The sequence below is a fragment of the Canis aureus genome, chromosome 15, assembly GCF_053574225.1.
Source record: "Canis aureus isolate CA01 chromosome 15, VMU_Caureus_v.1.0, whole genome shotgun sequence".
Lineage (NCBI taxonomy): Eukaryota > Metazoa > Chordata > Mammalia > Carnivora > Canidae > Canis > Canis aureus.
Window position 1 is genome coordinate 10,934,575 of NC_135625.1, and position 14,904 is coordinate 10,949,478.

The following is a 14,904-nucleotide window of genomic DNA, read 5'->3' on the forward strand; positions in this document are numbered from 1 at the left end:
AGAATTGGGACTTCATGTGCAATTGACTGGATTCCGTCCATGTGCACAGAGAGACCAGGGAGAAAGGCTAGTGGAAGAAGGTCTGAGCAGACCTGTGCTCTCCCCTCTAGTCACCTGACATGTCTTTTGCTTCCCTGCCATCCAAAAACCAAACCAAAACCAAACCAAACCAAACCAAACCAAACCCAACCAAACAGAGCCAAACCTATCTTCCCAAAGGAAAATCCACTCTCATCCAGATATGGAAGACGTCAGAGTTATCTGAACAAACTGGTACAGGTTATGGATATTAGTAATAGATGTATTTAGCACAGTTGGATGCACATTGGGTGAATCAGCCCCTACTTCAGCCTTGGGGGAAAATGGGGCCACTTGAAGGTGAAAGGATTAGAAGCAGTGAGAGGCAGCTTTGAGTGTGGAAATGATGCTGAGGACCTGGGGTCAATGTGAGCATATCTGACCATGTCCTCATGCATCCCTCATCCCATTGCTTATCTTCTCTTTATATTGAAAGACCATTTGTCCAAACCAGCGTGGGTGGAGTGTTGGCAGCAATGTGTTTGGTCATATACAACCAGCACTGATTTGAAAACCCAGGGCAAAAAAAAAAAAAAGAAAACCCAGGGCACCTACACAAAGAAATGACAAACTACCGTGTACGTCGATGACCTGCAGCCTTGCATGGCGACAGACTTCTTTTCAGGAAACTATGGGCACAAAATATATATTGAGAAGTCAACCCATAAACCCGGACGCTTGATAATATTTGGAAATGCAAAGAGGCAATGAAATGCTTATATTTCAGGAGTTAAATGCATCCTGCCTGATTAGATAATGCTGGTTGAATCACAGCCCCTTCACAATCCACCCCCACCTTTGACTGAAGAGAAGGTGCCTGGCAAGGACCCATCTCCCACAGCGAATTGCTCCATATCCCAGCAACTCTAACCTGTCCAGAACACTTTACTGTCATCCGTCTGTGTGACAATCTCCTGACAAAGAAGAGGTGGGCACAGGATTTCAGATCACTTCCACTCCAATTTTGGTCCTTGGGTGACACCTCAGAAAGGCATTCTCCACTGAATGAATGTGGGTTTTGAGGTTAACTAATGGGTGCTATGTAACAATTATATTTCTTTGGGGCAAGATGGACTAATGCATTGTTGAAAGGTAATTAATGCGTGATTATGCAGTTTCCTATGATTTGGGCGGCCGTTCTCATGTTGTTTTAAACTTTGGTCACATATACATGCATTTAATGTTTCCATTATTTCCTTTCAGAATGAATTATAACATTCATGAATCACAGTTATTAGAAAAATAATGTAACAGTTTGAATTCTGTAGAGAAAATATCACGGTTTTTAAAATCTTTATTGATTCATCAGACAGATTGAGATAGAGAGCTAAGCGGATAGATCTGTGCCAGTTGGAGAGTGAGATGGAGCCTCTCACTGAGCAGGGATCCAGACTGTGCATGGCAGACCCCAAAACCAAACCACATTGTTGGAAAATACTTTAAATTGTCTAAGAGTTGGGAGGTGGATCGGACATGAGAGTGGAGGTCAGTGTAGCAAAGGGCAAAGGACTTCAGTGCTTCCCACACCCTGAAATACTGAGAAACACCGGGCTCCCCGGATCTAATCGACTTGGATGTGGGGACATAGATGCCAAGACATGAACACGTTTCATTGTTTGTTTCTGTTTAAGATTTATTTGTTTATTTGTTTGAGACAGGGAGAGACCAGAGAGAGACCAAAGAGTAGCGGGAGAGAGGGGGGCCGACAAAGAGAGGGAGAGAGATTCTCAGGGGGACTCCCCAGTGGCCGTCCTGCTGGATTCAGGGCTCCCTCCCACATTCCTGAGACTCACATGTCTGGCATTATTTTTCATTTCCGGGTAAGAAGCATGAGACAGCAAGGCCCTTGACCAGACATTATCTAGGACACTCCAAGGGCAAAAGCAGCCACATTGGAAGGAATTGGCAGCATCGGATTCCCTCCTGACGGCGGGGCTCTTCCTTATCCACCACCGTCCCCCGTCTCTGCACCCAGAGTGTCTTCACTCCATGCTCTTCCTCCGTGAGGGATTTCTTAAAATTCCATTCTCTCCCCGAGTTCCCTCCCTTGCTTATGGAGTCTTCAGGTTCCATGTGTCCTTCAATTCTTTGCTTCTGTGTGATCGCTGGCATGTGAGCCCCAACATGCTAGAGCCACCACGTGGAACTGATTTACTGAGATGTCTCCAAATGGAAAAATCCCTAATGCAACAAAATGTATTGATTCCATATATATTCCAAATCGTGTATCACACACAGTATCACTAAAAATTTTAAAGACAGCTATGGTTTTCTTTTTAATATTCCCCTGGCTATTCAGGGTCTTTTCTATTTCCACACAAATCTTAAGATGATTTGTTCCAAATCTCTAAAGAAAGTCCTCAGTGTTTTGATAGGGATTGCATTAAATGTGTGAATCACCCTGGGTACCCTTGACATTTTCATAATATTACTTCTTCCAATCCTTGAGCTTGGAATATTTTTCCATCTCTTTGTGTCTCCCTCCATTTCCTTAAAAGTGTTCTGCAGTTTTTAGGGTATAGATCCTTTACCTCTTTGGGGAGGTTGATTCCTAGGTATCTTATGTTGAATAGCAGGGGTGAGAGTGGCCGTCCCTGCCTTGTTCCTGATCTTAGGGGAAAGGCTCCCAGTGTTTCCACATTGAGGATGATGTTTGCTGAGGGGTTTCCGTAGATGGCTTTTAAGATGCTGAGGAATGTTCCTCTATCCCTACACTCTGAAGACAGGATTAGCTCGGTCCACTGCCAGAAGAGTGAATGCAATGGCTTCTTCTAAAGAAACTAAAACACTGTATTGAAACCTTCTCATCTCGCCCTCTGGTAACAGGAGGCTAATGTATTTTATGTCCCCTTATCACCACAGGGGTGGGGTTCTTTTCCCATTAATATGAGCACTTTTAATAATATCACTGTGGAATGGATTGTTCTATTCTCCATGCCTTTACTGTGCTTGATTTCTATGAAGTGGAGAGGCAGAGCTAAGATGTGGTCCATCTGTGGTGTCTTCTATTGGAGCAGCTTCTATTGGGATGATGCACACCTCACGGGAGGAGGCAAGCTCCCTAGAAGCTGTTTCCTGTCTCCTGCCTGAGCTCAAACCTGCCACGAGACACATGCCCTAGGATATCTCCTGTGAAAAGTCCTGACTTTGTTTTCTCCTGCTGGACAACACAAAAGCTCAGGAAGGGGAGTCAGGTAATCCTTCTGCTTACATTCACCCACCATGGCCAGGAACCTACCCTCCTTGTCAAGCTCACAGATCATTGATTGGATGTGGCCTCCCAGATTAAACCTCCATATACTGCCATGGAATCTAGCCTTGGGGCTGTCCCCAAAACCCAGTTTCAGCCCAGATTTCTATTGTGAAAACAATTCCAGCCTGAAATCTTGCCACAGGTTGATGGAGCCAGGACTCAACACATTGTTTCCTGGAAACAGGTATGAGGTCCACCTAGAACTCCATCCAGGATTGGCAATTCCGGTTTCCCAGGAAATAACTCATGAATCTGGGGATCCCTGGGTGGCTCAGAGGTTTGGCACCTGCCTTTGGCCAAAGGCATGATCCTGGAAACCCGGGATCGAGTCCCACGTCAGGCTCCGGGCATGGAGCCTGCTTCTCCCTCCTCCAGTGTCTCTGCTCCCCTCTCTGTCTATCATAAATAAATGAATGAATGAATGAATGAATAAATAAATAAATCTTTAAAAAAAAAAGAACTCGTGAATCTGTTCTGTGGGACGCTCTGCAGATTCTTTGGTCTGTCCTCATGACTAATAGATCTTGATATAGAGAGACACCCCTCGAGTGACTAATGGATACCTGGACAGGATGAGCATTGACGTCCAGACACCTAACCAGAGAATCCATCTGCTGACTGCCCAGCCTCCACCGTCCCCACAGTGTGCTATCCAACCATCTCCCGTCATCCCTCCTAGGGGTCTCTGCTAGCCTTGGACAGAGATGGTGTGCTTCTGGTTCAATCTACTCCTCCCCCTTAATTTCTCATACAAACATCTTCCTGGTCAGAGCTCTCATAATTGAAGAGACCCTGAAGAATAATGTCCCTATGTCCCATTGCATTTCCTCTTAAATGGCTGCTGGCACTTCCCCTATATTGAGCCAGTGAGTAGGAGTGAGAAATTCCCATGGGGGGAGGCTATGAATTTGAGCTGCAGGTGACCTAGAGGTGGCTGTGGAATTCCACTCAGGGGAAGCAGGCAAAGAAGCCTCTGTGAGGAGCCAGCCTGGAAATAAAACAACTGTTTCAAGGTTCTGAAATACTGGGGAGAAAAAGCCTGCACACCAAATCATATGTGGGAATTTTTTATTAAGAATAAAAAACCACACAACTTCGTAATAACATTTTAGAGCAAAAACAAACAAAGCAGATGCAATATTCTGCATAACAATTTCAGAGAAATAATATCAAGCACAGAAAATGTCTTCTAGGAGAAAACATGGTGTAATTTGCAGAACTCTGGATGGGATCTTTTTCTAAATCAGAAATTCAGACATTTATAAAACAATTTCAGATTAACTTGTTAATTTCTGTTTACAACCAAGTTACAAATTGCCAGGATGATTTCCCTACATTTGTTAGAAAATGGATTTCACTAAGACAAATTTGACATTCCGGATTGGGAAGCACGCTTTCACATTCCTATAGATCTACCTAAAGAAAAACTGCAGCATCTGTGTAGTGGGGGGAGTGTATGTGTAGGCGCACAAAAGCAGGACACCCAGCACGTTGTGGACTTGACCGTTTCCATCCAGTTCAGCGGAGGAATTGCTGGTTCACCACAACAGTCCAGGTGGAGACATATCCTCATTCCAACAGACACCTCCTCAGGGTCCTCTGCTGTGGAGGACAAGTCCCCGAGTCCATGAGCTGTCTCATTCCCTATGACAGTCTTCAGAGGACGGGGATACCTGCAGGTCCTCTTAGGGAACTCTTTGCAAGACATGCACACAAGTTCCCTCACTTTTTATGACACAGTAAACTGTATTGGTCAAAAGAAACACAATTTCCAGACATGAAAGAAACCCTGACACTTTATATCTCTAATCTGTTTTTGGTACATGAAAATCTAAAAAAAAAGCGTGATTTATTCTGCACAGATCCTATTGTCCCTTACTCTCCAGTAAGGGTGCATGTCCAAGTTTGGATACAGAGTGAAAATAACATTATGATGTGATGTTACAACTGCACATCTACGGTCACACTCAGAGGCATTTGCTGGTCATGCAATAATTTCCATTCTATAAAGAACTTGTCAAACTCCTCTGTAAGAAATGAAATGATAACACGAACACCTATAACCTGACCTCAAAAAGCTTTTGCTAGATTCATGAACTTGGCACTGTTTTCCAGAGGTATCAACCCAGGTCCAAATTTGAATTTGAACTGGTCTGAAATCCAGAGTCCACTGCTTCTGGGTCAGGAGGTGCCACAGAGCAGATGGTAGCAAAATAGTCATAAAAAGTTATGTTCAGTGGGAGGCTGGGCATTTCCCTTTGGAATAAGAGTCCTTGTTAGTTTGCTTCTCTTCAGTCTTAATGTGGGAGAGAGTGAAGGGAACATAATAAAATCACTGTGGTTCAATCATGTCTGGATGCAGTTATTGCCCCAAATGCAAGCACTTAATTTCCTTCCTACAATTTCCAAGCATTGACCAAGACACATCGCTAGCAAGACCCAATACATACTTATGTGTTCAGACAAAATTCTTTCAATATAAATAGAAGAAAAGCATTGGGAAGTGGGGAGCATGAGGAGAGGGTCAAACATACTGACTTCAACCCCAGGTCCTCAGCATCATATCCACTCTCAACCCTGACTGCTCACTGCCTCTCACCTGCAAGTGGCCCCCACTCTCCCCAAGGCTGAAGGAGAGGCAGGTTCCTCGATACACCCCATATGAAATCCACACGATCCCAATATAAGATCATGACAAAGACCCAGGTTTAAATATCAGTGTCCTCTAGGTTCAGTTGAAGGCCATATCCCATGAACACACCAGATAGATGGTTCTTCCATACATACAGAACACACACTTCTCACAACACAAAATATTTCCAGTATGGGACTGTGTTCGGGTTTGGAGTGAGTGAGTGACGCTGTGTGTGTGGGTGTGTGCGCCCATGTGCACCAAAGTTAGGAGACACATCCCTGGACTGCTTCCCCAGACCTCTGTCCCTTCTTGCTCATCCTCTTGGTAGGTCTGGCTCTCCCTGGCACACGTGGGACCGTGGCCACGTCCCCGGCCACCTGAGGTGGGAGCATCCGAGCTGCAGTGTTGAGCAGGTCGACGGTCTGCTGAGGATGATTCTTCGGCATCTCAGGTCTGTATTTGGAGTGGTGAAGGATGACTGCGTTCGCAGGAAGAGCAATTTCTCTTCTCCTGACATTGAGTTCAGGCTTAGGGCGGTTGCATTCTTGGAGGCATCTCCACTGGTCTAATGTCATTTGTTGCCTTGAGGTCTCTTCCCCACGCTCCTCCAACTCAGGAAGGTTCACGGAGGGATCCGTTGCCGGCTCTCCTGAGGCCTCACCCACCACTGTGGGGTCTGCCTCGGGAGATGCGAGTCCTCCCTCCTTGACTGACTCCCTCCCAAGGTCTCTCTCCAGATCAGTCTTCTGCATATAAAAGAGGACATAGGCAGGTTGGCGCAGTGCACAAGTCACATCACAGGCGCTGACCTCAGCATCATCCATTTTATACCACTGGCCATTTCCTGCCTTTACGAAACAGAAGTAATGTCCGCTGTGGCAACTCCTCCCAGCGTGCACCAGCACGGCGTAGAGCACATAAACCAAGGGTCCTGCCCTCTGCTCAGACAGGCAGTGTTGCATGTCAAGGCGCTCAGGATATTGCACCTCCTTAGTCATTTTGTTGCCTGTCAAGTCTGAGAATCGTCTCAAGACCAGGATGAGGACCTTCGGGGAAGTGTGCAAAGTCAACACCTTGGACGCAGGCACCTTCTCCAGACACTTACTACAATGGTAGGCATTTTCACCTTCCAGCAGTTCGGGCTTCACCAACTGCTCCAAAGCTTGGTTGACGCTGTGAGCAGCCCCGATGTCCAGGCTGATGTCCAGGTAAGGTTCCAGAGTGCTCGAAATGCCTTGGCAGTGGAGACACTGGATTTGAGATCTCCAGTACCCCCCAAAGAGTTGCTGGATGAGGGTGCTGTCCTGAGGATGCTCAGGGTCTGAGGGCTTGTCCTCAGGCAAGCATGCTTGCTGCATTGCATCCAGAATGAACATGAGATACTCATGGACATCTTCCTGCTTGTGTCTGTGGAAGGCGGCGAGCAGGAGTGGCAGGGGCCGGAGCACACGTCCAGGATGGCAGAGAACCCGCGTCAGGTGAGCCTGCAGGGTACACAGCATGCAGGATGTCTGCCTCCTACAGGTGGTCCCGTGCTGCTGGGACAGCATGTAGCTGGCGAGGGGCTCTGTGTAGGTCAGACACTGTAGGGTCGCATTCACATAGCAAGTGTTGCCCATGTTCTGAAGCCCGGCTCCCACCTGGGAAAGGCTCTTCCAATTCAGAGGCGTCTTGGTGGGAGGCGGCCCTGCTGATGCGGGAGCCAACGGGTCAGTCGGGGAGGAGAGAGTCTTTGATGCAGGGGATGTCGTCTCAGGCACAGAGGGTCCTCCGTGGACTTCAGCACCGCCTCTCCTTGACCAGTATGACTGGGGTTTGGGAGAGGCGCTGAACTGAGGCTCCTCTGAGCGGTGGAGGTGGGCAGCCTCCATGTCTGCAGAAACAGTGTCCACAAGATACATTCAACCAGGAGCTTCGGGTCGCAAAGGGATGCTCCTCTCACTGAGCCGTTTTCAAATGGCAGATAGTGATTCTCACCTCCACCTTTATGGCTTTTGGGCCCTGGGATAAGGCACAAAGTCCTCTAATCCACTCTAATTGCTTGATTGGATTACGGGATTTGGGTGTGGACCCTCCCTGACGGAGACCATTCAGGTCAGCCCAGCTCCTATTCTTGCCTCTCACAACATGCAACTTTCAGATTATTCTCAACCACCTCAACTGTCCATGCACCTTTCTCAACAGAATTTGTTCAGAGTTTCTATGTTCAGAGGAAACCTTTTTGAATGTCCTTTCCTTTGAGTAACCCCAAGGGAGCCAAGGAGTGTTAGACGTTAGTGCTCTAGGACAGGGAAGATCACTCTCCCAAAGGAGCTCAGGTATCACATAGGAACTCGTTCTCCTCACCAGCAGAATGTTTGTAGCTGAAACCAATTATTTGGGAATATGGCATCCATTGCTTGGCTTCTCCACTTCTATCTCTCTGGACTATGATTCCAATCTACAAAGATTGTGAATGTTTTGATGAATACCAGTTTCTGCCTTGGTGTGGCCCGGGTCCACACAACAGGAATTCTCTCACTGGTTTAATGTTTTTGGGAAACATTCCTTTGAAACTCCCTTTCCTACAAGAGTCTATATCCTAAATCCAGTGTTTCTATGCCTCATTTTACCTGTACAAGACCGCGGGACCTTGAACACAAGGCACCAAGCACCAGATGCCCGGTAACACGCTGGGGTGCAACCTTCCTTCCCCTTGCCTTGGGCTCCAGGAGGCTGAAGGAGAATGTGGAGCCGGGGAGTCAGCGGGACCAGCGGCACCAGGCTGGGCTGTTGAACCAGGCTGAGAGGGAGAAGGCAGGGAGACGAAGGTGAGGAATGGGGCTTGTGACCCAAACGCCAGGGCTGATACGACAGACCCCGAGTCCGTGTGCATGCACAGTGTGCAGGGCGGCTGCGGGCAGAGCCAGGCAGGGCGAGGCAGCCAGAGGAGCTCCCAGGCTAAGGGGGGCCACATTTGGGTGATGGAGCTGTCCCTGCTGATTTGGTGTGGGGTATGTGGCTGGAGCAGTGTCCCTGCACCAGTGAATGTATGGAGCTTGGCACATGCCAAGGCAGACCCTTTCAGACTCTGCATGTAAGAAACTGCCTGGACGACCTGTTCAGCTCCCTGTAGTTAGGACGAGGGGCAGAGGTGGGAGTAGATTGGCTGAGGACGGAAAGGACCAGGTTGGCCCAAGCCCCGAGCAGGTGTCCGGCTGGAAGCCAGGGAAGGGAGTTCCTTCTCCTTTCCCTGCTTTGATTTCTCCTGCAGGCAAGAAGCCGAGCAGAGGAAGGTCCTGCTCCACAGGTTCCCCAGGAGACCCCGGGAGGGGCAGAAGCGCACCTGGAAGGAAGACACGGAATCTTGTGACTATGTGAGGGTGAGTGTGCGCTGCTTCCCGGGCTGTGCCCTTGGGGACTCCCTGGGCTCCATGGGCCTCCTGGTGGAAGCGGGGCTCCACTTCCTCTCTGACCAGTGGCAGTTGAGTAGGGTGGATTTGCACCCAGTTTTCCCTTGGTGCCCATGATGTTGCCTCCCACCTTCTATGTGTGTGAACAGTGGCTGTTTGACGTGTGAAGGTCATTGGCGGGCACTCCTGGAGCACATACCAACCTCAGAGAAGAACAGGCCGCTGTCCTTTGTGACACATCATCCCACACTGCCCATCCCCACTCAGGAGCTCCCACCATGACTCTCCAGCAGCAGGACTCCTATCGCCTCATGAGCAGAGTGGATGGAAGCGCTGGTCCAATGGAGGAAGCATCGCTGTGAGGCAGGACTTTGCGTGTCCCCCCCATGTCTCAAGGGCATCAACAGCATCCTGTCAGGCCTTTGTTCTGGACGAGCCCTGCAGCCAGATTCCCTACTCCTAGGTCAACAGATCCCAACTCTTTCTTTCCCTGTTCCGGGGGAGGGGGTGGTTACTAGGGTCCTGGCCATTTGTTGGTTTCTTTCTTTCTTTCCTGAATGTTCATTTTGCCTTGGTGCCGGGGCCAAACTCATGGAGTCCTGTGTGTTCTCTTTTCCCACAGTGTCCACACATGCCGATGCCCGTCTACACCACCAGGAGGCCTTCTATCCCTGAGCCTGCCCTGCTGATGGAACCACGTACTCAGCCCCCTGACATAAGACTCCGGTCCCATTCCACCTCTCATCTCAGAAGCCCTAAATTTAGCCTCAGCCCACCTGGTGGACCTCCAGGTGCCCAGCAAGTGCCGATCACTGACACCCCTCTGCCGGCTCGCCAACCCTGTGTCAGGGCTGACAGCCTGGTTGTGCAGCAGAGAGCCAAGAGGCCCTGCAGAGTCTCCCTTGAGGGTCCCCAGGCTGGCTCCAAGGGCCATGGGCTGGGACACACCCAGGCACCACCCAAGTATCCTGAGGAGAACACCCGTCCCGCTGTCAGCAACGCATTGGCAGACAATTCCCAAATGCCCCTCCAGACTCCAGGCAAGAAATGTGCCCAGATGCCCCTAGACAGGTCCCAGAACTCCCGAAAAAAACCGGGATGGAGGCCCTCCCAGCACACCTGCAGGATCATTGAGGAAGCCCCTCTAGGGATATTGGGGAGTCTGTGTCCTCCAGGAAGCAGACGTGCCCATGGATGCACAGCCCGGCCCCCGCAGACCAGGAAGACACCTGCCCTCCATCCAAGCAAGGGCCCCCAGCCCACACCTGCCACACCTCACCTGGGAACGCTGCAGCCGTGCACCGAGCCCCCACGGCCGCTCTCTGCGCGGGCTCCCACTCAGCCCCTGAGAATGGTCTTCACCAGATTGAACAGAAGCTGCTGGAGCTCCCGGTTCCTCGCAGCTCCCTCATTCCTTCCTCCCGAGAAGCCAGGCCCTGCTCAGGGCCCTCCTGCCCCCCACCTGTCGGACGGAGCCTGTGTCTGTGGCCCCTGGAGTGTCCTCCACGGTGACCTACAGGTGTCCTCATCCTCAGAGGACACTGAGAGCGAATGAGCCAGCTACTGGCCTCGGACATTATCCTCCACCCCAAGCACCCTGAGGGGGTGACTGCGGACCTGAGGACGTGGCCCCTCCTGGACTGATATGGGGAATCAGCACTTGCTCAGCTCCTTTGCCTGGGAATCCTGTGTCCACAGCCTGCTGCCTCTCATGCTCCTTGATAGGTTCAGGGGATACGTAGACATTGAGGGTCTCCTGCACACCCAGTGTTCTGCGTGAAGTACTACCCAGGCAATGTGGATCCCTGAGCATCCAGTATGGGTGCCATGTGCTCCACATGGGGCCGCGGTCGCACATGGTCTGTAATGGGATGAGTTGACAGTTTCATTCTTTATATATCCTGAAACCCACTTCAATGTTGGGTAATGATGCTTCCTTTCAGAGGCCTGAGCATGGAGATTTATCTCTCTCCAGATGATTTCCTAAGAAGGCAAAGTTTGACTAGTGGGCATGTAATGGTCCAAATAGCACAGGACCCAGGACTGGGTAGTTCCCTCTGACTGTCTGTCTTTCTCTCTCTGTCCCTCGTTCTCAGGCATATCTCTGAAGTGGGCCAATGGAAACAATACAACACCATGTGATACCAAACCAAATGAAACTCAGCAAAACCAAACCAACCCAAACGAAACCAAACCAAAGCACATCCATAGTTGTGTCGTGAGGATTTCTTTTTTAGGAAAAACAACTGACTGCTCTTTCCTCACTCCAGAGCTCCTGTTCAAGGGTGTTCCCTCTCTCTGTGCATATGGAGGGTAGAGGAGCTCCTCGATGTGCACACTAGGCTTTTAAAAGTCAGAGGGCAGTAGAGAAGCCACGGTGTGGGATCCTTCTCCCACCCTCAAGCCCTAAGTAACTCCCATTCATGCAATCATTATGTGACCCGGGTCAGAGTCTGGTCCCTGGAGCCTCAGGCCCCTGTCTCATTCCATGAAAGCTGCCCTATTGCTGCCTCATGGCTTCAGAGGAAAATGCAGCTTCCTGGGCACTCAAGGGATGCATGCCACAACAGAAATATTCCCTACTTTCTGGAAGCCTATGAGGATCCCAGGGGTCCAAGGGTAGGAAGGCCTATCCTCACAGGGGATGTCGGGATTGGAGCTAGTGAAGTAGCCTAAGGATCCTTGGACCTGCAGGTGTATAGGGCACAGGGGTGAGGATGCAGGCAGGCTTGAGCAAAGGGCCTTCAGGCTGGGCTCTCCAGCAGAACTGGCACTTCATGTGCTTGAAGGGGATTTGGTCCATGTGCCCAGGGAGACCAGGGAGAAAGGCTAGCGGAAGAAGGTCTGAGCAGGCCTGTGCTCTCCCCTCTAGTCACCTCACGTGTCTTTGCTTCCCTGCCATCAAAACACCAAACCAAAGCAAACCAGACCAAATCTATCTTCCCAATGGAAAATCCACTCTCATCCAGATATGGAGGAAGACAGAGTTATCTGGACAAGCTGGCATAGGTTATGGATATACCATGAGCCTGAGACACTAAATCTCAAATTGTCAAGAAGCAAAACTTATATATGGAGAACAATAAAATTCATTCCAGTGACAAGAACCAAACATAAAGAATGTATCTATAAAATATGAGTGTAAAAAATTGAAGTTACCAAATGTCTTAAAATCAAAGAGTTGAGAAAACACGAAACCAGTGGAAAAGGGGAAAAAGACAAAAAAGCATCACGGAATTTTAAACTGCAGATATAGGAATCATTAGATGAACAGTCAAATTCTCTATACTGTGTTGTCCCACACCTGGAATACGCAGCCCTTTGATGTCCATACACATGGTGTTCATGGCATCTTGTGAGCTGATCTCCTGGGGGAGGGGCCTGCTGCACTGATGCTCAGGGTCTGTTCCTGGTCCGGCTTACACGTCCCCTTGCCTCGGGGCTGGGCTCACTGTGAGCTCTTTCTGGTTTTCCTGCGTGGCTTTGTTCCCTGAAAGCCCCCTGTGCCTCTTTAGGAGACCAACACGAAATGGCTGGAATCTGATCTCCAGCCTCAGAGCAGAAAGATCAGGGTCCCGCTCTTCAGTAAGCACTCAGGGCCAAGCAGGAGTCACTGGGGTGTGCCAGATGCTGCAGACGCCTGTGGTGGGCGCCCAGACCAGTCTGCCAGAAGAGAGAGGGTTGCCCTGTTACTGTTCCTTCCAGGGTCTCTGCACTGAGAGCTGTCCCCCGGTGGTGCACCTACACTCTCTGCCTATCCCAGGGGAAGGGGCAGGGTCCCCACTTCCCTGTCCTTTGCAGGATTCCCATGTGGAGAGTGGTCAGCTGATTAGGCAAAGTGGTTCCAGTTTTAGGGCCAACTGAGCTGTGAGGCACCTTGCACTCTTGTTGGCCATGACCAGTGTCCACACCCCAAGGCTTGGGAACTCCACCCCCGTGGGCACCCCCGTTCTTTCTGGGACTCTGAGAATTCTGAGACACTGTGTCCAGAATAGTGTCTGCCCATTTCACCACCTGAGCTCATTTCAGGCAAGGTTGTGTCTCACCGGATCAGATTGCTAAGGCAGATTGAAATGTGGGCTCTGTGGCCCTTCCCTTTCCCGATTCTGGGGTGCGTAAACTGCCCGCCCTGCCATTCACCTTCTGATATATCACTTTGGATTCACGTCTCGCATCTCCCACCTTGCAGAGGGTGGTCGCTTTTCAGTGAAGAGTTCCAGCAATTCTTTTATTAAACGTCAGGTGGAATTCCTACCTTTTCACAACGATGGGATAGCATCTACCTACCTTCAAGGATCCAGCTGAGCGGAGGTCTCCAATTTTCGACAATCTTGCCCCTTCACTATCTTATTTCTTTGCAATTGTAATTTTGCCAGTGTTTTACACAGTTGAGCTCACTGAATTTTTAAATATATTTATTCTTGCGATAACAATAATCAATTATCTCAGGTTCCTCGGGGAGTTGGTACATACACAAAGCCTAATATATTCAGTAAGTAATTATGAAAATACAAGTATTGTGATGAATCGATTTTGAGTTTATGATGTGCAGAGGAATAGGGTTAGAGGATGACAATACCTTATTTCAAATACAACAGTAGATACGGATGCATTTATGGGAAGCCGGAACGCCCACCGTCCTCCTAATTTCTGTTAAATGCACCGAATCCTATTTGGGAATTTTCAAATCGGATATAGAATACGCTTCTTGCTCAACTGTTGTTTAACTGATGTAGCAGGATCTGATGACTCTACCTTTGCTTATTTAATAGAGGATGCTCAGGCATAGCTGGTGGTTTTCCTATCCTGAGGAATCCACACACATGTAGAGAAAGTATCCTCTTCTCTTTTATAACGTAAAATAAATATGTGTCACTTGCTTCAAAAAGTTAAAATACATTGACACCAGACCTAATGAGGTATGAATACATGTGGAAAACCATTTGACTTTCTAATACAGCATTTATAATCATTCCTTTATGTATGAATGTGTGTATTCTTTGAGTATCTGTGTGTGTTGGGTGTTTGTTTCAGGAAAGAGGGTCTACCTGGAGGAAGAGCAGACCTTGCCCATCCCACACCCCTGTCCTCCAAAGCCCCAACTACCCTGAAAATTCTAGTGATGAGTGACCTGTCACTCTTCCTGAAATTTTCTCTCTCCGACAACAATCATGTCTAAGTCGAGTTGTGACTCTGAGCCTGGGCTGTGGATCTCCTCCTAAATAGTTCCCTCTGTGCCCTGAAATCCTGTGTCAGTCATTCTGGCCGGAGCCGCTTTGGAAAACTAACCATCCTCTACAGCCCTGGATCCAGGAATTCTAGATGAATGAAGACTGACAAGTATTTTTGGAATTAAAGGGTTTAAATTCACAAAGTGGAGTTAGATTTTGAATGACTACATCCAATGAAGTGTCTTTTATTGTTGATTTGATCTGAACTGACAGGAATCTTAAGTGAAATGGCAATAGGGCAGGACACATGAATGATGAAGGAAAAAGCCACAGAAAAATCCACATATGCAAGTCAATGTGTATAAATTTCTGTAT

General features: G+C 48.9%; 1 protein-coding gene and 1 long non-coding RNA gene across 2 annotated transcripts in view; one reads left to right on the top strand and one right to left on the bottom strand.

The window, feature by feature from the left end:
• Positions 1–944: 944 nt before the first annotated feature.
• LOC144285088 (ubiquitin carboxyl-terminal hydrolase 17-like protein 6) lies at positions 945–7,837 on the bottom strand. The gene is made up of 2 exons (XM_077850358.1): positions 6,323–7,837; positions 945–992 (listed from the first exon to the last, which is right to left on the bottom strand). The coding sequence occupies exons 1-2, from the start codon at positions 7,835–7,837 to the stop codon at positions 945–947; spliced, it is 1,563 nt and encodes a 520-aa protein (XP_077706484.1).
• Positions 7,838–9,234: 1,397 nt separating this feature from the next.
• The window catches only part of LOC144283935 (uncharacterized), a 315,621-nt gene continuing 309,951 nt past the window's right edge, over positions 9,235–14,904 (top strand). Inside the window, exons 1-2 of the long non-coding RNA XR_013352426.1 lie at positions 9,235–9,328; positions 9,626–9,733. This is a non-coding gene — a long non-coding RNA (uncharacterized LOC144283935). The remainder of the gene's footprint in view (positions 9,329–9,625; positions 9,734–14,904) is intronic.

What these genes read in the sequence shown, in the direction of transcription:
- LOC144285088 (XM_077850358.1), bottom strand. Translation starts at nt 7,837, where the DNA reads ATGGAGGCTGCCCACCTCCACCGCTCAGAGGAGCCTCAGTTCAGCGCC. An exon ending in TGGCCGGGGACGTGGCCACG is followed by an intron (nt 993 to 6,322) that starts GTCCCACGTGTG and finishes CTTCTTTGTCAG; the next exon opens with GAGATTGTCACACAGACGGA.